Source organism: Coloeus monedula (assembly GCF_965178545.1).
Source record: "Coloeus monedula genome assembly, chromosome: 3".
Classification (NCBI taxonomy): Eukaryota; Metazoa; Chordata; class Aves; order Passeriformes; family Corvidae; genus Coloeus; species Coloeus monedula.
In genome coordinates, this window is record NC_138783.1 from 116,432,144 (window position 1) to 116,459,238 (window position 27,095).

Sequence of the window (27,095 nt, forward strand, 5' to 3'; positions counted from 1 at the left end):
GCAGATACAACAGAAAACACATTTATTTAAACTGCTGCACGATGGGAATCTCAATCATTTTCAAATGCCAGCTGAGGGAGAAATGACTCACATGGCTTCTTTACAGGAAGCCTCTTTGCAGTTTTCAGTGGTGGATTTCTTTTCCTCTGAAGACGTCACTGGTGTGAGTGCAGTCGGCTGCTGAGTGGCAGCAACGTGCCCGGCAGTGTTTAGACGTGGAGAGAGACATGGTTCCTGCCCTGGGAGCTCACAAGCTAAATGTGACATGGACAAAACTATCCCAACACAGAACAATTGACTGAAGTATCATCTGTCAGACATAAGACCCATTTTAACAAGCAACTGGAATACCAAATATATATATAAAGGCTACAGGTGGGACAGAGTGCTGTCTGTGTTCTGTTCATGTTTATGTGTTCATTATTCTACAGGCACAAAAGGTAGTGGTGCTTTGCTTGGGAAAGGGATTTTCTTTTCTTTGGTGGGGCGGCTCCAGCTTGTGCTTCCTGGACAAGAACAAAGAAAATTAGATTAGAACTCAGCACTTCTGTGGTGTTACAGATCTGAACTCTGGACAATGTTGTGATGAATTAATTCCCATGCAAAAGAGGAACCCGGATTTGGGAGAGGCGGCATGAAAGGAGTGATGGATTTCCCGCCCTGCTGAGGTGATGGAAAATCCCACCAGCATCTGCTTGGTGAAACCTTTGGCAACTATCTCAGGGTCAGCTGGAAATCCAGCCCAGGACAGGTTGGACAGGGCTTGGAGCAACCTGGGGTAGTGGCAGGTGTCCCTGCCATGGCAGGGGATTGGAACAGGATTATCTTCAAGGTCCTTTCCAACCTAAACCATTCCATGATTCTATGGATCCTGCTAGTCCTAGAAAGAGCATTTTGCACTTTGTATCTGTGATCAGGACGAAGTCCCATCACCCCAAGGGAAATCTGCTGGAAATTCCAACTCTCTTGTAGGTTACAGTTTCTCCCTAGTCCATGATTTTCTGATCTGTATTTCAGTGCAGGGGAGAAGGGACAGAAGAAGGAGAAAACCTGAACATTAAAATGAGAAAGCACATGCTGACAGAACTTGAACAGTGCTGGATGCTCACACACCTATACAGGACATATTCTGCCTTCCAGATGCTTCCTGTTTTGAGGTTTTAAATGTGGCCTATTGTCAGTAATTTTATACTGAGTCATATTTCTTGTCAGGCTCCTCTCCCTTACCAGTACTTTAAGTTTTCAACTAAATTTGAGAGAGGGATTCATGTGAGACATGGAGCTCCTAAAAGCCACAGTGAAATCAGCAGCTGAGTAAGAAAGCAGAGGGAAGAATTCTTATTCTGTGTGAAAGACAAGTAGCAACAGTTAAATCTACTTTTGAGTCATCAGCTGGGCACTTTGTGCATGGACACTTTGCCCCTCCACAACAATAATTACAAAATTTGCAAGTTTATGTTACTTTAAGGGTATTTAGAAACAGTGCTTGATATCTCAATAGTTACCTGAAAACCTGTTCAAGAAATATTGTGTCATAGGGAACCGTACTAAGACTCTTCCTTTTCCTCCACCTCTTCCTTTTCTTCTCCCTCTCCCTGCTTTTCTTCTTCTTCCTTTTTATTTTTTTTTTAGGGAAAATAGTTGTAGTTACCATACAGGAATTGAAAGAAAAAACAGTCGTGAAATGCAGAGCTCTGCTTTTACAACTGTTCTGTTTCTAGTAAATGCAATATTCTTTGAGATTCAAAAATAGAATTAATGTGTATTTTTTAATCTCAACATGCCAGAGCTTTAGTTTGTGGAGTTAATAGGCAAGTGATGTAATATAAGAACCCTTTTCTTAAGGAGGTTAGAGCAAGTGGCTAAGATGCAAATAGATGCTTAAGATCAAAATGAGAATGTAAAATAAGTGTAAATATGACAAAAAGTTTAGTATTTTTAATTATACAATTAAAATTATACAATATATACTATATATATACAATATCTATAATTATACAACTATATATAATTTAATTATATTTCTTGGAGCAGCAAACAAGTAAAGATTCATGGCACAGGAACTAGACTCCTGAATGATCTAAAAATCATCTGGAATCAGATAATAGAGCCTTGTTTCTATTTCAAAAGTTCTTCTTTCACTTTTTTCTGCAGGAGAAATGCCACAATTGAAGGAAAACAGCCCTTTGCTTCAATCAACAGTTATCTGAAAGCTTGAATTTGTGCAACACAGACAACAATCTCTGCTTATTGTCTTTCAAAAGTAAATGAAGCTCTACTCTGAAAAACAACTGGAAATTGCTTTGTGGGCTCCTCTCCTCCTCTTCCAAAGCCACTCCCAAGTGTATAAATCAGCTTTATCTCAATCTGCCATCCCTTCACAGATTGCTTAGACTGCAAAAGTGATGTGAATTTCTTCCTGGCATAATCAAACAACCAATCAAAGAATCCATAATGAACTCTCAGTCAGGACTGCAACTCGTGTACAAGCAGCAGAGACCTTTGTTTTGTCTCTTGGACACCTCCTGTCTGTGCAGGAGTCACACCTGAGTTCCTGAAGTAAAATCCTGGTTAAATATCTCCTTGGGGATGGAGCTGTTGGAATCAGATTCCTGGTTTCAATCGTTTTTCAGGGAAAAACACTGCACTAAAGAATCACTCCTGCAAAAGCAGGAATGTAATACAAACATCAGTGGGTTAGGAGTTCTTATGCCAAAGGAATATTGCATCTGTGGGCATTTTCCCCCAAGAAAGGTGCCTTTCTTTATCTCATGAGAACTCTGATACAGGGCCAGGAGAGACACATCTTTCAGGTATTACCAACTGCCATTCAAAATTCAAGTCAATTAACTTTTACAGAAAAAAAAAAAGGGGGAATTTTTTCTGGCTTGAAACATCAGTTGGTGGTGCCAGGGTACAACTAACCAGCCTTGATGGCCCTCAACAGAAACCCCAGGAGCTCCCATACTTTGCTCATGGGTCCAGGAGCTTTAGGGTCTGGTAAACACATCCTGGGAGGAGCAGCTGAGGGAGCTGGGAAAGGGGCTCAGCCTGGAGCAAAGGAGGCTCAGGGGGGACCTCACTGCTCCCCACAAGTCCCTGCCAGGAGGGGCAGTGAGGGGGGGTCGGGCTCTGCTGCCAAGTGAAAGGACAAGAGGAAATGGCCTTAAATTGCATCAGAAGAGCTTCAGATTGGAGATTAGAAAAAAAAATTCCCTGCCAGAGTGGTGAAGCCTTGGGATGAGCTGCCCAGGGAGTGGTGGAGTCACTGTCTCTGGGAGTGCTCAGGAGGAGTCTGGATGTGGCCCTTGGGGACAGGCTTTGGGGTGATGCTGGTGCTGCTGGGGTGGCACTGGGTGATCCTGAGGGTCTGGGCAAAGCAGAAAAGTGTCTGAGGATTTGCACCTGGGTTGTACAAATTCTGGCGAGGAAAATATCTCCTTTATGGGCAGAACTGCCTAAATTGTCAGCATGAATCTTTCACACTCAAAATGCAATCACAGCATGGTGTCAGTGAGTGATTATCAAAGATAGACTTGTCTTGGGAGTCCTTGGCAAATTTTACTGAAGAATCTGTGACAGACAATTTGTCTTCCATTTACAGATTTTAATGATTAAAGGCCCATCTTTGTTCCAGCCAATAACACCACAATATGACCCATCATTATCTCTACTGTTATGACAGTAGAGATAATTATAGAATTATATTGTAGAATATGACTGTTGTGTATTTACTTTCATGAATAAGAATCTACTGGCTTTTGAGTGAAGCAAAGGGACTGAAAAGGAATTAAATACACACAAGCAAAAGATGGTAATAAAATATCCAGGTATACTGTACCCCTGTTGCTGCATGCTCTTCCTTGCCTTCCTACAGAAGAGATACAAAAGACAATGTTGAAAACATAAATTAAAGAAAGAATATCAGGAGGCAGACAGGGAAAACACATCAGAAGTTAAACACTGAATTTAGGAAAATTATGTGGAATTCACTGGATTCACTTGGAGATAATATCCTCCAAATTAACTCACAATGCACATTCAAGCTTAACTTTTATGTTGGAAAAGGGCTACAAAAATCATTAAATCAAGCTCCCTTTTCCTCAGTTACTTCCAATCAAATCTGCTTCATTGGCAAGCAAAGATTTGGAGCTGGGTTTTGTTTGCTTGTTCAGGTGGAGTTTCTGTGGGATTTTTTGGTAATTAGCTGGTCTGCAAAATGAAAGTTAAATCAGAATTACAGAGAGTTTTATCTACGCTATATATCATCACTCAGAATCTGGCTTGTGATTCTGTTAACTGTTGTAGGCTGCAACAGATGCCTTGGCTCAACAGGGAATAAAAAATAATACAAGCTGGTTTTAGACTGTAGATTGAGCAGAAGTGATGAGAGAGATAAAAAAGAAAAAAAATATAAATGTACAAAGTGAATAGAATTTAATGTTAGATCCTAAGCAGCCTGTTGGGGGAAAGAGCTGATCCTACACATAATCCCAGAGAGAAGAGGCAAATGTCACAGTGCCAAGCAGAAGGCAGAGGGGTTGATATGAGTTTTCAGGGAATGAGTTAAGGGAGTGAGTTGCAGTGCCTGGGTTTAAATATGGCCTGGGGAATTGCTGAGACAGGATACAGACCTGCATTATAATATGATTTTTGAACATGTTTCTAAAATAGCTTTGCTCTGAAGGGAACCTAATCTGTACTGCAAACGGGTTTAACTGGGACACCAGTTAAAAGATATTCTAACCTCCAAGCTTAAATCTGAAATCCAAATCAGGCAGTAAAACTACAGAAAACTTACTACCAGCACATCGAGTGACCAGCAGGTCCATGTCGTGCTGGAGCTTAGCCTTTTCCTCAAGAAACTCAAAACCAAAGGGACAGACAAAGCAAGAAGGAGAGGCACTACATCCATGGTTTCCTCATGGTCATATCAGCCTGAGACAAAAAGCTGGAGCTTCTGGATTTCTGCATCTCCCAGGAAGGGCAGCAGAAGCTGGAGAGAGCTGCAGCCTCCACATTGACCATCCCCTGCTACCGAGCACTGGAGGAGCCTCCTGAGGCCTGGACCCTCCCTGCAGCCCCACGGCTGAGACAGTCCCAGTTTGTTCTGGTATCTGTCTCTATCTTATCTTTGCTTACTGGCAAAGGCTGAGGTAATTTTACCTTGCCAAGACTCTTCCAGAATTTTTCCACAGTGCTGGTATTTCTCCTGCAAAGTCACTGGAGAAAAGCTGGCTTGGTTACACCCCGCAAATGGGAGTCATTTTTGAGATGGTTTAAAGCAGTGCTAAACAAGGCCAAAATTCCAATACTAAATTCCCCCTGGCATATTAATTCAGCCACAGAACATAAAACTGCCATCTTTCAATTTTTTGTGTTGAAAATACCTGTATCCTTCAGGACTTAACATCCAGTAGAGATACTCTGATGGCAATCTGGCAGTCTTTGAGCTTATTTACTTTCATAAAACCCTGCCCAGATAAGGAAATGGTATTTTAACTTTCTTTTATAAGCATAAAATGAGATACAGGGGCAAAAGGTGGAATTCACCTTGCTGTAGCTGCCTCAGAGTTGCTCTTCTCATCTAACCCTGTCCTCTGTGTGCTGTCTGTAGTGAGTGAGAAGAGCAGAGTTCCTACAGAATGATTCATGCCATCCCAACAGGAGTGATAATTGGGATGAACTATAGCAAGGCAGGCAGATGCCAGGGCACTGAAGCGATTTGTTCTGGCTGACACGGGAAGTGGGTGTCAAACAGGGCAATAAATGTTTTCTGTACTCTCTCCTCTGCCTCTCCCCTCCCTGAAAAACTGAAAAGAAATCTATTTTCCACTTTCAGCTCCAATCCTTTCTGTGAGAAACGGAGCAAGGTGCTGGTTGCATAGGAGTGGTACTGCATGATGTCACTGCAAAACCTCTCCTACACAGCTGCTGGACACATTTGCAGATGTGTTCCAGCATTCTGTTCTCATTTGGAAAACATTAAAGCAGAATGCCAGCCAGGCACCCAGGCTAGCCAGGGGATGCACTGCAGTTTTGGCTCCTCTCAAGAGCCAGAGAAAAAAGGAATTTGATGGCACTCACCTGCCAGCTGAAATTCATAGCAACATGAAAAGTGCTTGGATATAATTTTCCTTAAGGAGGAATTTAGTTCCCACTGAGGACAGTCTCTCCTCATCACTGTTTTGAAATTATGAGTGGGACTTCCCAGTGGCTGAGACTTGCATGAGGGTGTGTCAAAGAGGCTTTTCCAGCCTAACAGTGACTGGATCACTCATTATTAAAAAGGGCAATGGGGAAAGGTCTACAGAGAGGTGTTTCCTCTGGAGAAATATTGCAGCTAGATAAAAAAAAAAACAACCAAACTCCATTTGTTCTGATCTTTAATGAAAGAGATGATGCATTTGTGACAGATATCCCCCTGGGACCATCTGATCTCCAAACCACAAAAGAACATGACAAGAGTGAGTGCTTGATGCAGCAGCAGGCCTGATTCCCTGGAAGTGTCACCCAATGCTGCAGCATCCAAATAAATCCATCCTTAAATCCATACTGAGCTGCAGTTTGAGATCATTACCAGGAGCAGACAGAAAGGAAAACCCTGGCCTCTGTTTCTGCACTGCCCAGGGGATTCTGCAAGGCCTGGAGAAAGCACTGTCAGATCTGCACCAAACATTTATCACCCAGATTTACGAGCACTGCACATGCTGGCCATTGAGAGTGGCAATTTTTTTTTCACACAGGCAGGACTCAGATGTCTAGTCCTAAATTATCCTCCATAACTAGACTCTGGTTCCCAATGACCATCAAGATAAAATTAAAAGCTTGTGGTAACAAGTGGCAAGAGGCAGCTGCTGTTACTCAAGATCCAGAACAAAGCTCACTGGAGTTTTATCTAGGTTTCATATCATCCTGATATCAAAGAAAATACACCCAAAAGACAAGCAGGACTGCTCTGCAATCAGTCAGAAGGGCACACTAGGAGGGCCTGTGGGTTTATGTTTCATGTGCTTAGCACAGGTAAAACCCTCAGATCACAAAGAGAAAGGAAAAATTACCTGTTGACCTTCTGGTGGTGTCTGGTCAGACTGAGCCTCTTCTGGAGCCCCTTCATCTGCCTTGTCTTCTGTGTGTGCCTCAGTTTCATTCGTGGCATCAGACTTTTCATCCTTGGATTCAGACTTATCTTCCGTGGCATCAGACTTTTCAGTCTCCTGGTAGCAAAGGGGAAGTCATTTTAAGCTTCAGGGCACACAACCAACAATTCATTTCTATAAAATTCTTGACTTTCTTGTTTTGGGAAAGTGTTTTTCTAATTCAAATGAAAATACCCCCTTTTAGGGTGTATTTCTCCTGTGAAAAGAACACCTGCTGGCATGTTGACCTGGTGGGCTTTGTGTGGGGAAAACATGAATTCAAGCACTTCTCAGCATAGCAGATTCTCTAACCTTTCTCTGGAAAGTTTAATAGAAACCAGCGTTCACCCTGATGGCACATTTAAGCTTCAAGAGAAAAAAGCTTTTTCCACCAGCATGAATTCCAATTAAACATCATCCAGAAGCTACAGGAAAACAGAAGTAATAAAGGATTTCACATTTAGTCTCTTAACTTTCTCGCATAAAAACATCAGGAAACTCTTCCTGCATCATTCAATCAAGTCTATTTGTTCCAGCACCATGACCAAGCACCACCTGGGAGGTTCTTTATTTCAAAAATATCCTGGTGTCCTTTCAGCCAGGTGGCTGTGAAAGGTCACAGTGGCTCCCACACTGTGTGAGATAAAAGGAGGCCTCGAGTGGAACAGCAGAAATAGGATGAAATGCAAGAGCATGAAGTGAAAAGTCACCTTATTTGGGCCAAGCAATTCTGGGTCAGAGATTAGGAAGTGATTTTTCTATTGCACTTTGGGAGCTTGTTAGTTAATGATCACCAAGGAAGAAAAAGATGGATATATTTAAATAAGCACAGGATAACTGAGCCATGAATATGATGTGACAATGCAAGAGGTAAAAATGTGATCCTCAGATGCATGAGGTGAGGCAAAACCTCCTCTGGATTGCTCTGTACCATCCTAGTCACTCAGGCTCAAGAAAGAGAAACTCAGACTGGAACAGGTGCAGAGGGGAAGGAACATCTGAGGGAGCGGAGAGCTGTCTTATGAAAGGGTGACAAAAAAAGCTTCATTGCTTTAATCTATTGAAAGTGATGCTGTGAGGGGATATGATGGCACTCCCAAAATAGAACAGAGTAAACATCAGACGGGGATAGGGTAAGGAAGAGCACTGAGGTAGATGCAGAACGAGTACAAATTGGCTGTGAAGAAAAATTCTAATCATCATCAGCGGGAGATTTCAGAAGAGATTGGTAGTAGAGAAGCTGAGGTAAAGGACCTAATTATTAAAAGGAAATTTGACCCCTTCTGAGAGGTGTTATCTGGGGTAGTTTCCTCTGGAAATAGAGGATTGGACTCAGGGGAGGTTGTGTCCTGTGTCATCCTGAGTCCCACGCGCTTTGGGAAGAGCAGCACATCCCCAAGAGGACACAAACTCCTTCCCCATCCCTGTGACCAAACCCTTACAACTCAGCCACCTGGTTGGTTTGGGGTTTGCTGCTTTTCCATAATTTCATTTGTCTCTACAGTTAAACAGAAGCCCTCAGTCAAGTTCCCCTTTCCTTTAAGCTTCACAAGTTCTCCTCCAGTATCTCCATCATAGATATTTCCTCAGCCAGTGCACTTATCCTTCAGAACAGGGTGTGGCTGGCTGGTTTTTATCCCCAGAGCTGACTGGCTGAGCACTGGCTTAGGGATCTTTGTCCCAAGATGCGCTGCAGGACATAAGAGATGTCCTCCTGCTGACAAGCTCTGCTGGATAGGGACAAAAATGATGTAAGGGAGCTTAGGAACATTAGGAAGAGGATATCAGCAGTTTGATGTTTTTCCTGAAACTCGACTGCCTGTAAGACTTGGTGCTCTTTTGGCAATTTTCTCCTGAATCATGGAAAGTCAATTTTACATCTAAGTAACCTGCAGTGAAAAGAGAGTGGGCACAAAGGTCCCAAAGATTCTTCTTCCTCTGGAACTGGAGCTGATCAAGATTAAAGCTTTAAAAAGCAAAACATTTCTACCTCACACCAGCTTCACACTCTGTTACACAGCTGCATAAATGTTCCTGCCAGCACGTGGGGGATGCTCGGGGAGAGGAATGAGCAGCTGGGAGTGAGCAGAAGGAGCCAGAGGAAGGAGGAGGGAGAAAAGACAATTTCTTTTTCTGGCAGTATCATTTCATTTCAAGTACACATAAAGCTGTGGGCTCACTGCACTCTGATGTTGGTGGCATTGTTATTAAAAACAGATATACAGAGACATTTGTTTGGCTTGGTTTACTGTTTACTTTTCCCCCAAAAGCTAACAAAATCTTTGAAGATTAAAATATGTAATAACACAAACATACATTGAAATTCCCTTGTGCAACATTGTGTTAATACATTGTTTTCTTAAGGAAATGGTAACTTCTTACAGAAGAAGTTCCTCAAATGAAAAGGAGAGTGTTAATGAAAACTAAATTCATAGAAAAATGGAATGGTTTGGGTTGGGGAAGAAGCATTAAAGATCATCTCGTTCCAACCTCCCTGCCATGGGCAGGGACACCTTCCACTAGACCTGGTTGCTCAAACCTGAGTCCAACCTGGCCTTGAAATTGGTTAAATATTTGTTTTCAGCACAAATATTAACATTTCATTAAAATCCATGCACTCACTATTTTTGGCTGGCACATAAAATGCATAAGGACCACAGAGACCATCCTAATTGAAATGACCATATTGTATGAATCCATCTCAGATCAACCATATACTTAGATCATAAGGCACAAAAAAGAGGGGTAGCTAAAAGAACTAAACTCTAGAAGCAGTGTGTTATCAGCCAGAACACACACACACACAGAGCTCCTGTTAATTATATGGAGAACTCTGACATTCAGAAAATCATCGCTACACTGGCTCTCCATAGAAACACAGAATTTAATTTTCAACTAATTCAAAATGAAGTACCATTTCTAAAGATTGGCTGACAGGTCATTTTCTCTTTAAATAAAATGCACATAGCACAAATTTGTAATTCAAAGCAGATTTAGGAGAAGCCTTCCTCCACTAACTTAAGCTCAAGTATCTACAGATTCAGGGATATCAAGATTCTGGATATTAAGATCAAGAACAGTGGGATTAAGGCTTCAAGTATGCACAGTATTTGAAAACAGACCCTCAACTCACGTAAATCACTGAGTTCACTGCATCAGACTGAGCATAAAAGTGGTGCCAGCTTTAAAAAAAATGTACCCAACTTTTGAGGCAGCTGAGACTGACACACCCAATCCCAAACATACAAACTGCACTGGTTATAGCTCAGATCTGGTTGTAGCTCAGATCTACACATGTACCCCACTGGGACATCACTAATCAGGTCACTAATCCAAGATTAAACAGGATCTTTCAGAAATCTATCATGAATTTGATTGATCTTTGAGTCGGGCATAAGGTACAGCTGCCCTTAAAACCCTGCCCTGAACCATGTTTGGAATTAATCTAGACCAGGTATTCCTTCAGGTGAGGAGGTATTTGGTATTAATAGATTAAATTACTTATTAACACAAGCACTGTGTCTGCTGCTTCTCTCAGGCACATAAAACTTTCTGCTCGGCCCTGTTAAATGATGCTTTAGAAAACACAACAACCACTGTGGTGGGGAGGCAACAGGAGAGAGGATGACGTGAGCTAAGAGACCCTTGCTGAAGCACCACAAATATGGATTGCTTTCCTGTAAAGTCACTGAATTTTATGGGCACATTGCACCCTTTAAGGAAGTACTTGGTGTGATAAAATCACAGAATCATGGAATCACAGGATTATTTGGGTTGATCATCTTGTTCCATGGGCAGGGACACCTTCCACTATCCCAGGCTGCTCAGAGCTCCATCCAGCCTGGCCTTGGACACTGCCAGGGATCCAGGGGCAGCCCCAGCTGCTCTGGGCAACCTTTTCCAGTGCATCACTACCCTCACAGGAAGAAATTCCTTCCTAATATCTAATCTAAACTTCCTCTCTTCAATTTGAAACCATTCCCCCTTGTCCTGGCCCTCCATGCCTTGGGAATTGTCTCTCTCCAGCTTTCCTGCAGCTCCTTCAGGCCCTGCAAGGCCACCCTGAGCTCAGCCCAAAGCTTCTCCTCTCCAGGCTGAACAATCCCAGCTCTCGCAGCCTTTCCTCCCAGCAGAGCTGCTCCATCCCTCTGCTCATCCTGCTGCCTCCTCTGGCCTCTCTCCAGCAGCTCCACGTCCTCCCTGTGCTGGGCCCCAGGGCTGGGGCAGCACTCTAATATACAGAATATATTGATATATAGAAATAACAAAACCAGAGAATCTGCAGAACTGAATGTGCGTTTTGCACTCAGCAATGGCAATGAATTGGCAATAAATTTAACTACAAGCATTGGGAAGTTACATTTTGTTGAGGGAGCCCCGAAAGGTTCATCTGCTTCCTCTAGGAAATAGGCTCAAGACAGCCCTGCTCAGGATGCTGCTGGACTGTGTTGTGAAACAGCATCATGGCCATTAAAGAACTTCTCTACTCCTGTTGCAATATGAGACAAAAGATAGATGGAAAAATAAACAGAATATTTTAGGACAAGAGTACCAAGGAGGTATCAGCTTCATATTAATCTTTTTCATGTCTCAGCATGGTAAAAATCCCTAGAAAGCAAATGCTCACTGCCTTGTGGTAATTCCATGCTTTAGAGTTTGCTGCTTCATTCCAGAAAAAAACCCCAAAACCCACACAATTTTTTAAGAAGGGATTAATAGGAAACCTTATCATATGTGTCATCATCAGCATCTCTTCCACACCTGACTTATAATTCCAGACTTATGCTGCTGGAAATCAGTGTCACAAGCCATTCATTGTGCTTATCTAAGGTCGAGCTGACAGAGAACGAGGAGGAAGCAGAAGCAAAAGCAGAGCAGGAGAGTTCTTTGTTTGACAAAGCACAGGCAGCCTCTCCTGCAGTGAAGATGCTGAGAGACACCTTTGCAAGAAGTGTATGTGTCTCTCTCAAACAGAAATAGGATCTGAAAGGGAGACTATAAAAATCCCACTTTTTCATGGACTTTACAAACACTGTCACTTATTTGCACTCTCTGGACTGAAGCCACCACCAAGGCAGCAGTTAATCAGTGTAAACAAGACTTGCCTGCTACCAATGGCACTGACAAACGAATCTGCCCAGCAGAATGCACCAAACATATTATTTTCAACATTTCCAAGGTTGTCACGAAGTAGAAACTGTAATAGCCTCTGCTGACAGCTGGGAACAAATGAATTCTAAAAAATTGTTACTTTGCTTCATAGATATGGCATCTACCAGGACCTTGCATGAAGGAGCAGATAATCTGTGGAGTGGGAAGGTAGAAAAATGCAATTTTCTTTATCTCACTGATTCTCCACATATCTTTTATAATTATTATAATATGCAATACCTGCAGTCCTTTAAGCCCTTCATGGCTTTCTGGATGTTAATTAAATGAATTCTCAGAAGACCCTTGTGGGGTAGGCAAGTCATTTTTATTTCCCTGGGTGGGAGATGGCACAGCTAAAGCAGAAAGTTTAAATCACTCTCCTTATCATGGAGGGACTCAAAGACATTTATAACTGGAGCCCTCCCCTGGGTGTATTTTCAGCTGTGGCTCTCAAAGCACTTAGCAAAGGCTCTTTTTTTTTCTTTTCTCTGCTTTTACAGAAGAGGATAAACAGAGACATTTCCAATGATGTTTCACTCAAAGCTGCTGCAGAGTTGGACCAAAGGCAGATCTCCTGCTCCAAGGCAGATCCTCAGCCAGGTCACCACAAGGCAGCAGAGTTCTCCTGTCACTCTGGCTCATCACTCCCTTGATTAATTCCTTTTGTTGGCTCACCCACGTTAAAGATGGCAACATTTTATTACCATCTAATATGATCTCAGGATAGCAGAGCTGTAATTCTCTCAGTTATAAAACTTCTAATTAGAAGAAGATTCTAGTAAAGAAAAAACACTTTGCTTTCTATAAAAACAACACAAGGTAAAAACAGGGGGAAAAGCCCCAAAATAAAATGTTTTTCTTTTGCCAGAAATACATTAGAACATTGTCAAAATGTGATGGAGAACCACGGGCAGACTTGCCAAAGGGACTTGGTGAAGGGCTGGGTGAGCCTCTTTCTCCTCCAGGCAGAGTGAGTGAGCTCCATGGTGCCACTGAAGGATGGGATGGGTCTGATCCCAGCCCTGCTGTCAGGGGCCAGGACAAACCCTCTGATATAGTCAGGGGCAAGAGAAGGCTTCTTGTAACCAACACGACCCAGAAACCAAGTCAGGGAATCTGCATCGTTTAAAAGCTGAACACAATAAAACACTGCTTTGTGTCAACAACATCAACAAACCCATCAGCTGGAGCCATGGTAACAAGCCTGCAGTGAAAGAAGGGAGGAAAGAAGTATTTTCTAGTATTTACTGAACCAGCCACTTTTTTTCCCTCTAAGAACACTTTGCTGCTTCAACATCTAATGTATTGCTTGTCAGTGCTTCTTGTGTGACATGCTGAGTCACTGCCTATGTTCATCTTTTATTAAAATCAAGTAAATGATCCCCGTGGAAGGATAGAAGTCCATACCTTTGTGCCTGGAGGAGGAGCAAGGCCCAGGAACGAATAAATAATATTTTCTTCCTTAGCGGAGAAAAAGGATTCAAAATCCTAAGAAAGGAACAAAAAAAAACCAACAGAGAATTGGTATCAAAAATCAAATAAAAAGCACAGGAGGAAGAGACCAGCCCAGGCAAATCCTACATTGATGAGAATGACCATGCATTTGTACAACTGTCTGCATTGTCTCAGCCCCAGGAAAAAAACACAGATAAAGGGAGTTTCACACAGGGTGGCAAAATGAATATGAGCAAATCTCTCCAGAGACTTACACTTTAATTATATCCCATCCATGTCAGAATCAGATAAAATTAAGTGTCTCATTTTAACGTGCCTCAGCTGTACACTCCCAGGCAAAGCTATTCCCATTCAAACATTAAGATAAAGCTTGTTGTGAGTAAGGACACAAAATAGGCCCTCAAAACTCTGGAACTTCTTTGTGGCAAATAAAAGGCAACAGTCAACACGATAGCACAAGTGAAATGATAACAAGGAAACTTTCTTTTAAAGAAAGGCACTCTGGTTAGAAAATGAAGTTATTTTCAGACCAGCTTAGGAAAGGGTTGTGCTGCTCTCTCTGGTATCCATGTACCAGCCAAAATTTCTGGTGCACTGGTGAAATGAAATTATAAACCATCACATGAAATGCCTGTGTTCAGTGGAAATGGAACTGAGAAGACCAGGGATGCCTCCTATCCTGCCATCTAGAGTTTGCATGCTCTTTACTGTTTTCACCTGTACAACACTCCTATCAATTAAGGAAGTTTTGCTATCACATTTTTGTTACTGGGAAGTTCATGGCTCACATCTTACTCAGGTAAAAATCAGAAAGTGTTTAAGATCTCAGCAGAAACTCCAGTCAGAAGCGACTGGCCCAGAATCACACCCAGCTCTGGGACAGGGGACTGAACATGTCCTGCTGAGCCCTACACTACTGCCTTGATCATGTTATCATCCTTTCTCTAATCCCAAATAACTCCCAGAATAGAAGCCTGTAAATAATAAGGTGCTGAGTCATCTTTGAGACTTATTTGTAAAGCTGGGTTAGGACCTGAGTTGTTTTATTGAACTGTTTTAGTATTTCCAGACTATAAATTATTGGAAAGGCTGGAGTGGATGGTTTAGAAGTCACCTTAATGTCAACAAGAGCAGAATCAATGACATTAGAGTGCAGTTTGGAAGAGCTTTACAGACATGACAAATGACAACCCATTTCACTGATTTATCTGAGGGACAGATTGGCTTTCACACCATCACACCCAGTGGGAACTGCCCCATCTAGGAGATGCCCTGGAGCACATTTTGCTGCTGCTCCAGGCCACCCATTTCTCAGACCATCTCTTTGCTGTTTTCCCATTGCTGTGGGATTCTCCTTCTGGTCTGACACAGGCAGTGTCTGTATCTGACTCAGAGATTTAGGAGTAGTGCAGCAAACAAGAAAATGAGGATTTTCTGCAATTTGAAGGGCTGGAGTTTGACATGGCCACGCAAACACAGGAAACTTGTGCCCTCCTGAACACCACATACTCATAAACCAGCCTGAGCAAACCATGGCATGACATGGCAAGAGCAGGGGAACAAAGAGAAGACAACAACAAGGAAAGGCCATGAAGTGGAATTGATATTTTATATGTCTTTTTGAGGAAAAGCAGCATATGGCAAGTGTACGAAAATTCTCAAGAAACACAAAGCCTTGTAGGTAACCAGAGCTGAGGACACAAGTGAAATATATGAATGACCACATAACTCCTTATCAGAAGTGGGTATAATCTTCTATCATATCAGGTGCTCATTGGCAACAGAGAGTGTGCAATGACATCCCACAGTAAGTGGAAGGTCACTTATTTCCTCACACTGAGGAGGAAGCTATCATGTCTTAAACAAGAGATAATGGAATGTCTACAGTGATCACGGAATAGTTTTTCTATTGTGTATTTGCACCTATGCTTTACTAATGGTGACTTGTTCACATCTTCATTTGCTGAATGACTAAAGATAATTGTTCCCAAGGCAAGCAGTAAGAAAAATGAGCAGGAACAATTTATTTCAGGTAAGCAATAATTTTATCTGTATGAAAAGACATAAATGGTCTAAGTGGTGCCATTTGTCAACTGGATATCAACAGAAAATTCTTCTCCCTATTTTGGCTAGAGCACCAGGTCAGAGCACACAGAGAGGGCATGGAAACACCATACTTGGAGTCTTATGGAATTCAGATGGCCAAAGCCCCAGGCAATATAAACTAACTTTAAAGCTACCCTGCTTTGAGCAGCAGGCTGGACTAAAAACCTCCAGAGGTCCCTATATTTCCATAAAATTTGACTTTAGCAGTTACAGAACTGATAGAATCATAAAATGGCCTGAGCTGGAAGGAAGCATAAAGCTCATCCAGTCCAACCCCCTGCCATGGGCAGGGACACCTCCCACTGTGCCAGGCTACTCCAAGCCCCAATGTCCAGCCTGGCCTTGGGCACTGCCAGGGATCCAGGGGCAGCCCCAGCTGCTCTGGGCACCCTGGGCCAGGGCCTGCCCACCCTGCCAGGGAACAATTCCTGCCCAATCTCCCATCCAGCCCTGCCCTCTGGCACTGGGAAGCCATTCCCTGGCTCCTGGCCCTCCATGCCTTGGGAATTGTCTCTCTCCAGCTTTCCTGCAGCTCCTTCAGGCCCTGCAAGGCCACCCTGAGCTCAGCCCAAAGCTTCTCCTCTCCAGGCTGAACAATCCCAGCTCTCGCAGCCTTTCCTCCCAGCAGAGCTGCTCCATCCCTCTGCTCATCCTGCTGCCTCCTCTGGCCTCTCTCCAGCAGCTCCACGTCCTCCCTGTGCTGGTCCCAGGGCTGGGGCAGCTCTGCAGGTGGGCTCTCACCTGAGCACAGGGGCACAGGGACACAATCCCAATCCCTCACCTCTGCCCACACTGCTTTGGATGTAGCTCCGGACACAGTTGGTTTCTGGGCGGCAAATGTACATTCCAACATCAAATGAAAGTCTTACCTAATAATTCAGAGATGTTTTTTAAAGTATGTATGTGGGTACTTTAGTCTACCGATTTCAGTTTACAGAAGAAAGCAGGGATTTCAGCTTACAAAGAAAAACAGATGTTTATTTTCCATTTCTTTCCTAGTTTTCTAAGGGTTTTGTTAAGCAAAAGCAAAGACAAGAGCAACAGAGTGCTCAATACATTTTGCAAGTGACACAGATGCAGACGTCTGTCTAGACATGAGCAAAGAAGCAGCTTAAGAAAAAGATCAAATAAGGACACAATTGCCAGCACTGATAGATTCGAATGGATACTTGAAATTGGTACTGTAGCAAGGCATACAAAATGAATCAATTTCTAATCTATTTCTTCAAGCGGCAATACCAAAGATCTGAGGGAAAAATACGATCTGAGCTATTTATAAGACAGTTTTAAGCTTCTCTGACCTGGTGGAAACACTGCTTTCAGGCAGTGCATCTTCATAAAAATCCATCCACAAGAAACCTCCACTTTACAGTACAAGCTGAGGAGTGGAGCAGCTCTTCGTGGTCACCCAGAAGATGCAGACACTTTTATGTGCCAGCAGAAAAGCAGATGAGCAGCAGGACTGACTTTGCTTGCTCATCATGTCATTCTATTCTAGCACAAAAAGGAGACTCCTCACCTGTCCCCAGTACCCCCTTTCCTTATGACCACTCCCAAAATGTCACTGAGCTGCAGAAGAGGACATTGGATAAGGTCTCAGAGGACCATTCCTCCAAAGCAGGAACCACTTCATTATTCCTGACAGGTGTTTCTCTGATCCACTGCTAATGACCTTTAATGAGATAATGGGGCAATCTCCTGAAAACTGCGTATTTTCTGATGTCTGACTTAAACTTCCTCTGCTGCAATTTCTCCTCATACAGCTCATCCCACCTCCAGTGGACATGGAGCAGAACATATTTTACAAAATCCTACATAATTCAGGTAGGAAGAAACCTCAGGAGACCACCTAGACCAACCTCCAGCTCAAAGCAGGGTCTATACTGAATTCAGACCAATAATTTGCTTTTTGCCACAGCCCTTAAAATAGTTGAAGGTTGTCATGTATCTTTCTAAATCTCTGTTTCTCAGGTTAAGGAAGGAAATATTTTATCTTGACTTTTTGTCTCCCAAGGCCAGATCTCCCAGGCAATCATGATGCAATGTGTACACACATGCACATGTGTGAATGGGAACCAAACATTGATAAGAACAATTGATAAGATCACTGATAAGAAGGGAAATGAGAGAAAAGAGTGATCCCAGAAAGAAGAATGGGGAAAAATGAAATGTAACAGATTTCATCTTTAAAAAAGAAAAAAACCCAAAAGCTACTACCTGGGAATTAAGAACATAAAAATTAGCAGGAAAATGTCTTATGACAGAAAAAAAAAAAAAAAAAAAAAAAAAAAAAAAAAAAAGAGGTGTGAAGAGCTTGACTCATTTAGCACAGCAAAATGAAGATTAATAGAGGATATGATTCCCATTAAAAAGTATATTGGATTGGGGCTGTTGAAGCTAAAGGCTGATTGGGGCCTAGCAGGAAATGGGTATGAACTGCCTGCATTTAGCCAGGCCACAAATTCAAAGGGTTTTAGATGCCACAAGAGTGAGGGCCTTAAAGGCTCATGAGAGCAACATATTTTAAAAGGACTTTCATGAATTCAAGATACTGGACTGGAGTCACACAGACCTTTGCAATCCTCAGGGATATTTTTAATAAAATGGCTGAGGCCAAAGGAAGTGGGACACAGGGGAAGATGTATCAGATAAATGTTAACCAGCCTAAAAATTCTGGATTTCAGAGCAATGGCTCTGCTGGCCCTGCACAGGTTATACAGAGAAGCAGGATGCAAATCCCCAGGTTTTCATTGTAGAATGTGCCATTTGGGAGGATTTTGCAGCAGTCTGGCAGCCCCTGGCCATGTTCTCAGCCCACGCCACACTCCCTGTGCAGCTCCCTCAAGGCACCTTCCCCTGGGGAGAAGGGTAAGGCTCATGCACCGACATGGACCTCATTACCTTATTTATTTGGAAATAATGATGCTATAAATTAGTCTTTGTTATGCACCCGCTGGGATCATTAGCTCTGAACTTTGAGAGCTGGGTACATTAGAATTCTGGAGACTTTTAGACTAATTGTAAATTTGATTGAGTTTTTAAATCAGTAGCTGCAACTCCTTTCCCCATGGAGGTGTCTTTGCAAAGGGCTATTTGTTCACTTAAATTTATTTCAAGATGTAGATTATTCGGCTTCCTGAAATAGCTTTAGACATGGAGTAAGAACTGTGTATTTATCATTTACTGTCAAGACTGACCAGTTGCAACACTTTATAAGGCAATTACTCTTTAATTCCTTCTATAACTTCTCCAGGGAACATCAGAAATATTTATTGCAGCGCTGGCCGCCACAAAACCCAGAGTAAGATTTTTCAAATTATACTTTTTATTGGTGCAGACTGGATGCTGAAATGCACGTGAACTCCAACCCACCAAGTTCTCTTTTAGGAATTCTAAGAGAAAACGAGGAAACAGCTGCACTCCGATGTTCATATTATCAACTTTTGCTCTGAGAGCACTGAAGTTAATTCTGAAAACTCAGTGGCTTGTAAATCCCTGCTCCCCCAGTACAACCTTGCAGTAGTTCACACTGGATTTGTGCAGTAACTTCAAACTGGGCTCACTGTGTGCCCTGTGTTCCAGAGCACCTTGCAGGTTCATTTCAGCCATCAGATCTGAGCGCTTTCCAGTCTGGGCATTTCCACCCAGACGATGAGAAAATAAAAGCTCTCAGATTATCTCCTTTGATTCACAGTCCTAATATTCATACTGGCACATTATTATCTTTCTCTGCTTTGAACAAACTGTCTCAAGAGAAAGAACCTGTTACAAGCACATATGAAAATATAAAAGCATCTGATGAGCACTACAGTTGCTGTTATGAAGAGTTGGACATTTATTGAATAAGCAATATAATTTCAGTAAGTCAAACCCCATTCTAGAATTATTTCAGTAAACAAACATTCCTATTTATTTGTATAATACAATGGAAAGGCAAGATTCCTTTTCACAGCCTCTGGTACCTCACATATTGACTTGACATCCTTGAAGCCCAGATAAATCCAAACAAACAAAATATCAACACTCTCCATCAAAATTAACTGAAACTTCAAGAAGTTTCTCCAGCCAGTTTTCCCTTTATGCATATTTTGCTCTCAAAAAGAAATAATCTTCTGTTTCGTTGCTTTTCTGTGCTTAAAAAATGCTTCCTGAGAATTGTTCTTTCACAGTGAATCTCAAATTGTTTTAAGGAGATTGTTTGACACTTCCTACTAATGGAAAATAGTCCCTTTCTGTGAGAAACCACTCTCTGAAGATATTTAAATTTCCAAGCAGATTCTTACCCCACAGTACCGCTCCTCATTGAAGATCTGTGGCGGGAGGGGAATTCCATTCTGAGGCTTTTTTTCACCTGGGACATTCTCTCTCATCCATTTCCTATTGTCCTCATCTCCTGCTATGTCCATTTGCTGAAAGTCAATCTTGTTGGCCTCTAAAAAGCCCAAGACTTCTTGCTGTTTCTTTTTTATCTGGATAGGAAAGAGGGAAAACAACATTCCTTCTTTAAAAAGAAAATGGTTTTCTAAAAGCAACTACTATTACAAAAACTCAGGCAAGTTTGTCAATGTGAGAAATGAGACAACTCTTACAAAGATTAATTTATTGAAAACAGAAAAATTGAAAAATTACAGAAATCAGAAAAATATAAAAATTTGGGATCCTATGGCTCAGTAGATGGTATGCCCCAGGAGCGCAGGGATTTGAGATCTTCTGGCTGAGACAGCACTAGACCTCAGGCAGAGAAAAAGAACTTGCAGTGCTGGGTTGACTTTAAAAAATTACTAAAAGCCCCTTAAAAGGGGTAAGGCTTTTAATGCCCAGCACCGATGTCTCCCACAGCTAGTCTGGAGAGAGCAAGAGGGGAAAAGAGAAGAGAGCCCGCCTCTCGGCTTCGTCCTTTTTATAGTTTTTGCGCCGGCCCCAGTCTGCCCATAGCCCGCCCACAGCCCACCCACAGCCCGCCCCTTCGGTCCAAGGCGATTGGTGCTTTCCCTTTGATGGATCATCTCTGACCACCAATGGCTCATCGTTGTCAAGGGGGGTGGTATCAGTTAGAGATAAGGGAATACAATACCTTCATTAAAATTCAGGTATTCAGGTTGCCATGGGACTTGCCTGCAGAGTAATGGCTCTGTAGCTAAAAATAGCTGCTGGCTATTAAGACTGGGTGGGGGCTTTGGCCTTGGAATCAGAGTGCAAGTCCAACACATCTCAAAACACTTGTAAAAGTACACAGTAAACACAGGGAAGGTAACTCTTATGGTGTACCAGTGGTTTGAAGTTTGAGAAGGGGCAAGTTTGTGATTTTTAACTGGGAAAATTTTAACTGGGAAGGGTGCAACTCTCTTAATAAACGACTTTAAACAAATGAAAACACTGATAATGGAACTGGATTTTTGTACCTGGGCTGATGGGTTAATTGTAACATTCAATTTAAAAAATAATGAACTCAAAATTAATTAATTAAAGCACTTAATATGCAAAGACCAAGCACAAATAGGGATTTCATGTATGACAGTCAAGTTCACTGAATCTTTTAGGTTTGAAAAGACTCCAAGATGATTGAGTCCAACCTTTTGTCAAACCCCACTTTGTCCCCAGCCCAGAGCACTGAGTGCCACGTCCACGCCTTCCTTGGACTCCTCCAGGGATAGGGACTCCAAACCTCCCTGGGCAGCCCCTTCCAATTCTTGACAATGCTTCCTGTGAAGAAATTCCTCCTGAAAGTTGGAAGTTCCTGAAGTTGAATTCACTTCTCCAGTAGCCCTCAAACTTTTTGGAGTTGAGATTCAACACTTTCTGTCAGCACCCAGAGTGCTGCCACTACATCCCTCCCACCATACACCCACCCCCCAGCTTCTTTCTTTCCTCCCTGGATGCAGTGAAAACTCCAGCTAAGAAATGAGGCTCAGCAAGAAGCCTCCTACTGTGTTCCCAGATCTGGGAATGTGGTGCATAGATACCTAAGGTGATCCTGCCTGAAGTCAGTAGAGGTCTGAAAATGTACATATTTTCCTCAGCATGGAACAGCCTCCTTCCCACCAATCACATATGACATTCAGCTTCCTGTGAGCCATGTTTCTCTCTGTCTCTGTTCTTTAATGTTAGGCATAAATAAATTTCACAGAATCAGAATCAAAGAATAGTTGGGATTGGAAGGGATCCTCCAGTCCAAGCCCCCTGCCAAGGCAGGGTCACCTGGAGCAGGTGACACAGGGAAGTGTTCAGGTGGGTTTGGAATGTCTCCGGAGAAGGAGACTCCATGCCCTCCCTGGGCAGCTGTCCCAGTGCTCTGCCACCCTCACTGTAAAGAAGTTCTTCCTCAAGTAGAGGTGGAACCTCTTGTGTTTTGGTTTATGGCCATTGCTCCTTGAGATATAATACACGAATATGAGTGAAGGCTCAAGAAAATCCAGCACAGCTGAACTCCTGCACTTAAATACATCCCCCATTACAGAATGACGTTCCAGTTGGACCACGAAGAATATGTCACATAGAAATAGAGCTTGTCACACACAGCTTCTGTCACACCTAAAATTCACTCATGGCACCTATTCCCTTTGATTCTGGTTCTGTACAGGCCTGGCATGCAGGCATTGAGCTGATAACCCATCCCTTTACTCTGCAAATGTAACACTCACTATACTTCCCTACTAAAGGAATGTTACTCCTAAGCAGCTTTTAAAGAACTTGCCACCAGACATAACTAGAATGAGGCATCAAGGAAATTCTTCTCAGTTACGATTTGAAACCATGTTCTCCATATGTTTGACATCTCAACACCTGAAATGAAAGTGGCACTGAGCTAGTGTAAATCAGAGGGACAGGCAATGAGATGAGAAGTAAATCAGGGATTACGTATTTCCATAATCTAATAAAACAGAAAAGCTGAAGTAGAGTGATAGCCTATTATGCAGGAAAGATGAATTCTCATGAGTAAGAATAAAATTTATTTTCCTCGTAAAAATAAAGAAGCATCTATCTACATATATGCTTGCTTATAAAAAATAAAAAACATTAAATGCTGTACATTTTTATGACAACAACAGAGGTTTATGGCGAGCTAAAAAAAGTACATCACTTTGAATGGAAACACTAATCCAAAGTGGTCAAAAGCCATGCAGTTGACAGAGCTGAAAGCTGCTGCTTTCTTCTATTCTTATTTTCTCTTTTTAAGCAGAGATAATTTTATTACTGGCTATTTAGTTGCAGAGTTATTTGCAGAACACATTCAGGCAGCAGAAAGGATTGCCCAAGAGACATTTCACTGGAGAAAGTGGCAGGATAATGTTTGTTTAAATGGTTAATAGTATCTGCACAAGCCAGCACCAGGAGTAACATCACACGCTGTGACAGCCAGGGCACTCAAGTGCTGTCAGCTGCAATTCCAGGGTCAGCCTGTGCCTTTGGACACAGGCACTGCAGGAGATAGGGCTCCTGGAATAGCTGCTGCTCCAGACGGATGGTGCCTCTGAGGAGATAATGGAAATGGAGCCAGAGATCCTGTGCTCCCCTGCTTATAAAAGCTGTAACTTTTAAACCTGGCTTAGCAATTTCTCTTCAGCATGAAGCTCATAATGCACAGGAGGCTCAGGCAGCACAAGGCCTGAAAGCAAAAATTAGGTAAAAAATGGTGTGAAAAAAATAATGCTGAGGTAAAAAAGTAAAGTTACATGGAATTATGCTGCTTAAGGAAAAGGCAAGGAGTTTCTTACTATGACAATGACCATAAGCAGAGCAGAAGATGTGCTGTGTCTTAAGGCTCACCATTACAGGGGTTTAGGCAGAGCAAAAGGGTTGGGACACAACCGAGTGTGAAACCACAAAGCAAACCTTTGCTGTGGGTGGCACTAAGTGGGCAACCAAAAGAATCTCTCCAGGAAGCAGCACTCACAGAGGGAAATTTAGGATGTAACAACACAGAGGACATGCAAAGGCTTTCCCAGAATGGATGAGACTGCAGGAGCCTCACTTGTGTCTGATGGCATGGGGAGAATTCAAATTACTTGGGCATAGATTACTTGGAAAGTGGTGATGAGCAGGATATTATTTCAGCAATGCCATTTTTTCTTTCAGCAAAGCTTGAGTTGCACCATCCCTAGGTACTAGTCCCTTAAAATAAGAAAAAAAGTTGTAAAGAAATATAATCCAGCTAGAGCGTAAGAGTTGCCCAGAGAAGTTGTGGACGCCCCATCCCTGGAGGTGCTCAAAGCCAGGTTGGATGAGGTTCTGAGCAACCTGGTCCAGTAAAAGGTGTCCCTGCCCATGGCAGTGGGGTTGGAACAAGATCTTTAAGGTCCCTTCCGACCCAAACCATTCATGATTCTGGCCTTGGACACTTCCAGCTGCCACAGCTTCTCTGGGCACCCTGTGCCAGGGCCTGCCCACCCTTACAATAAAGAATTTCTTCCTAATAGCCAATCTAACCCTGCCCTCCTTTAGTTTGAAGCCATTCCCCCATTTCCTGTCCCTCCAGGCCCTCAAAATTGTCTCTCTCCAGGTTTCCTGTCAGTTCCTTCAGGCCCTGCAAGGCCACCCTGAGCTCAGCCCAGAGCTTCTCCTCTCCAGGCTGAACAATCCCAGCTCTCGCAGCCTTTCCTCCCAGCAGAGCTGCTCCATCCCTCTGCTCATCCTGGTGCCTCCTCTGGCCTCTCTCCAGCAGCTCCACGTCCTCCCTGTGCTGGTCCCAGGGCTGGGGCAGCTCTGCAGGTGGGCTCTCACCTGGGCACAGGGGCACAGGGGCACCATCCCCTCCCTTGACCTGCTGGTTATGCTGCTTTTTGAGGCCGATAAAACGTCACCAAAACCACAGGAAATAAAAGGATTTTAGAGGTGTCATAACCATGAGCAGCAGGAAGCAAGACCATAAGACTTCCTCTGTGTAAGACACGAATCCTCTTTCTCCCACAGTTTAGAATCTTGCAGGATATTACCAAATCCTAAACCCCTCTGTGACTAGCAACAAAAATATTTTATTTTTTTACTTCTTGCTCCAAGCCAAGCATTAGTGCTTTTTAGTGCTATAAATAAGTGTCTCCACTTCTGCCTGCCTTAATGAATAGTTCAATATCAGCTAAGTCTGGAGCAGAAAGATAATAAAGATGAAGATATTTAAAATAAATTTCTGAAGCATCAAGGGGAAAAATACAGACAGCAGATTTGCTCCAGAGCCACAGTGAATTACAACATTCCAGCATCTGATCCAGAGCACCAGAATGTCACTGGGTTCACTGCATTCACTTGCACAAAATATTTATTAAAATGAAAACCACTTGCAGTGAGTAGGGTGAGCATGACATAAAATAGAGATGTTTTTTATTCTTTGCCAGTGATCCACTGCTAATTTACACCAAAGGCTGGGCCCATCTTATATTGAAATTCAAAATCAAGAACATGCATCTGATGGAGATCAGCCACTAAATTTGAAGAGATCACCAGTGCTAATAGGACAATTTAAACTTCCAATTTAAAATGTTTAGGGATTAAATTAATTCTCCTCAGGAAAAGCTGTACATGCTTGACACAAAATTTGTATTTAATAGGATTTTAGTGATATATTGATGTTTGTGCTAACTTCTTGTGTGGGTCAATTTTATTTTATGCATACCAGAACTCATTAAACGTTCATTGAAAGGATACCTTCCATCCATATTCACCAAAAAATGTGGAAAACTACTCCAGCTGAACACTGGGTCTATTTGGCATTGCAATTTGGAATCAGCAATCTGAACACAGGCTGAGATTGCTACAGCTGCACACACACCCAGCACACCAGAAAGAAGCAAACACAGAGGAATTTTGCTGTGTAAAGATTCCATAAATTTCTTTTGGAGTCTTCAGATCAAAACAGGCCGAATAGGAGCAAGAAGAGTGCCCATGCACAGCACAGAGCAATTTATAAAGCTTCTTGAGCAGTAAATGCTTTATTACAAATTGCAAATTACCAAATCTGAACTTCCCAACTTCCTCTTCTTTTTATATTTTCTTTTTTTCCCCCCTTGTATCTGAGGTTTATTATTTTTAAAAAGATGAATGCTAAATGTCAATAGCAATTTTAGAGTGTCAGGCTTAGGAACAGGTTGGGTGAGAGAACTGCAAACTGCCTCAGCAGTATTCCAATGGAGCTTTAGTGAACGACCCCCGGTTCACTTCCTACAGGTGATGATCCCATGAACAGTGGGTGTTTCTTGGAGCTTTTCCACTCTGGAAGCTTCTTAAAGAAATGGAGCTGGTGTCAGGGAGATGGAGATGTAGTTACAGCTCTGTGCAAGCACCAACCAGTTTGTTTAGCCGTGTCACCGGGAGGGAGGGAGTGCCAAAGGAAAACTGAAATCTGAGCTCATCTGGGAACTGGATATAAAAGGAAACAGTCCTTTCCCGGTTCCCACCTCCCACGGACTTCCAACCTCCCTACTATTCACATGCCCTTCCCTTCGGCTGATACTCTCCGCTGACAGCTACAGCAGTAGATCTCAATGCTAAAAATCATCAGTATAGCATTGCAGCAGACACACACCAAAACCAAAAACCAACCGAAAGAAAACACCAAGCAAACAAAAAACCTCCCAAAACTCAGGAAAAGGAAGGGGCTTGGGAAAGTTTTTCTGCCAAACTTTATCCAGCTCCAGGCTCTTTCTTAGACAGTTCCCCTTTCACAGGAGTAGTGTCCTAAAGTCTCTTTTAAAAACAAACACTTTATTTTCAGTCTACCTTTGCTTTTGTGCAAATACAATACCCACTGTTTTCTTCTTCAGGGTATATATATTGCAGATACTTTCCCAAACAGCAATAAATCTATGAAATGACAGATAATTTAGATGTAAATGTTAGAACTGTGGTAAAAGCTCACAGGCAAGCCAGCCTGCACTGACAGGAATTCTCTACATCTTAAGCAGCTTTCAAGAAGGTGGTCAGGGCAGAATAAAACTGAGGTTTATTCCTGCTGAGAATTCCAGTGGGTTTTTTGTCATGTGCAGGCTGTTTCCTGGCATCTCCTAGGCTAATTTCCCACCCTGATCCCAGCAGTAAGAGGAGGATGTTAAATGAGCCACCTACCGCTGTGGACCCCGAAGATGTGGCGACAAAGACTTTGATCACCATGCTGACGGTGATGGAAGTGAATCAGCAGAGCAGCCCTGCTATCCACAAGTCACCACGATCCCAGGAGGAATCCAAATGTTCCGCAGCTCCTGGGCTAAGCCGGGTCCTAAATGGATGCCCCCTCCCCCCTGCAATCCGGCAGCT

At 42.7% G+C, this 27,095-nt stretch overlaps 1 protein-coding gene across 2 annotated transcripts; it reads right to left on the reverse strand.

Moving 5' to 3' along the window:
- SH3BGR (SH3 domain binding glutamate rich protein) lies at positions 1 to 27,095 on the reverse strand. Of its 2 annotated transcripts, XM_082278280.1 has the most exons (7): positions 26,907 to 27,095; positions 20,135 to 20,320; positions 13,698 to 13,778; positions 7,062 to 7,217; positions 3,842 to 3,871; positions 1,506 to 1,613; positions 1 to 506 (listed from the first exon to the last, which is right to left on the reverse strand). In XM_082278280.1, the coding sequence occupies exons 1-6, from the start codon at positions 26,949 to 26,951 to the stop codon at positions 1,548 to 1,550; spliced, it is 564 nt and encodes a 187-aa protein (XP_082134406.1). In that variant the 5' UTR covers positions 26,952 to 27,095; the 3' UTR covers positions 1 to 506; positions 1,506 to 1,547. The 2 variants fall into 2 exon arrangements, with proteins under 2 accessions (XP_082134406.1, XP_082134407.1); XM_082278281.1 differs by lacking the exon at positions 13,698 to 13,778.

Coding starts and splice junctions, on each gene's coding strand:
- SH3BGR (XM_082278280.1), bottom strand. CDS start 26,951: ATGGTGATCAAAGTCTTTGTCGCCACATCTTCGGGGTCCACAGCG. Junction 7,218..13,697: donor CTCCTCCTCCAGGCACAAAG/GTATGGACTTCT, acceptor CTTTGCTACCAG/GAGACTGAAAAGTCTGATGC. Junction 3,872..7,061: donor CACCACCAGAAGGTCAACAG/GTAATTTTTCCT, acceptor TCTCTTCTGTAG/GAAGGCAAGGAAGAGCATGC.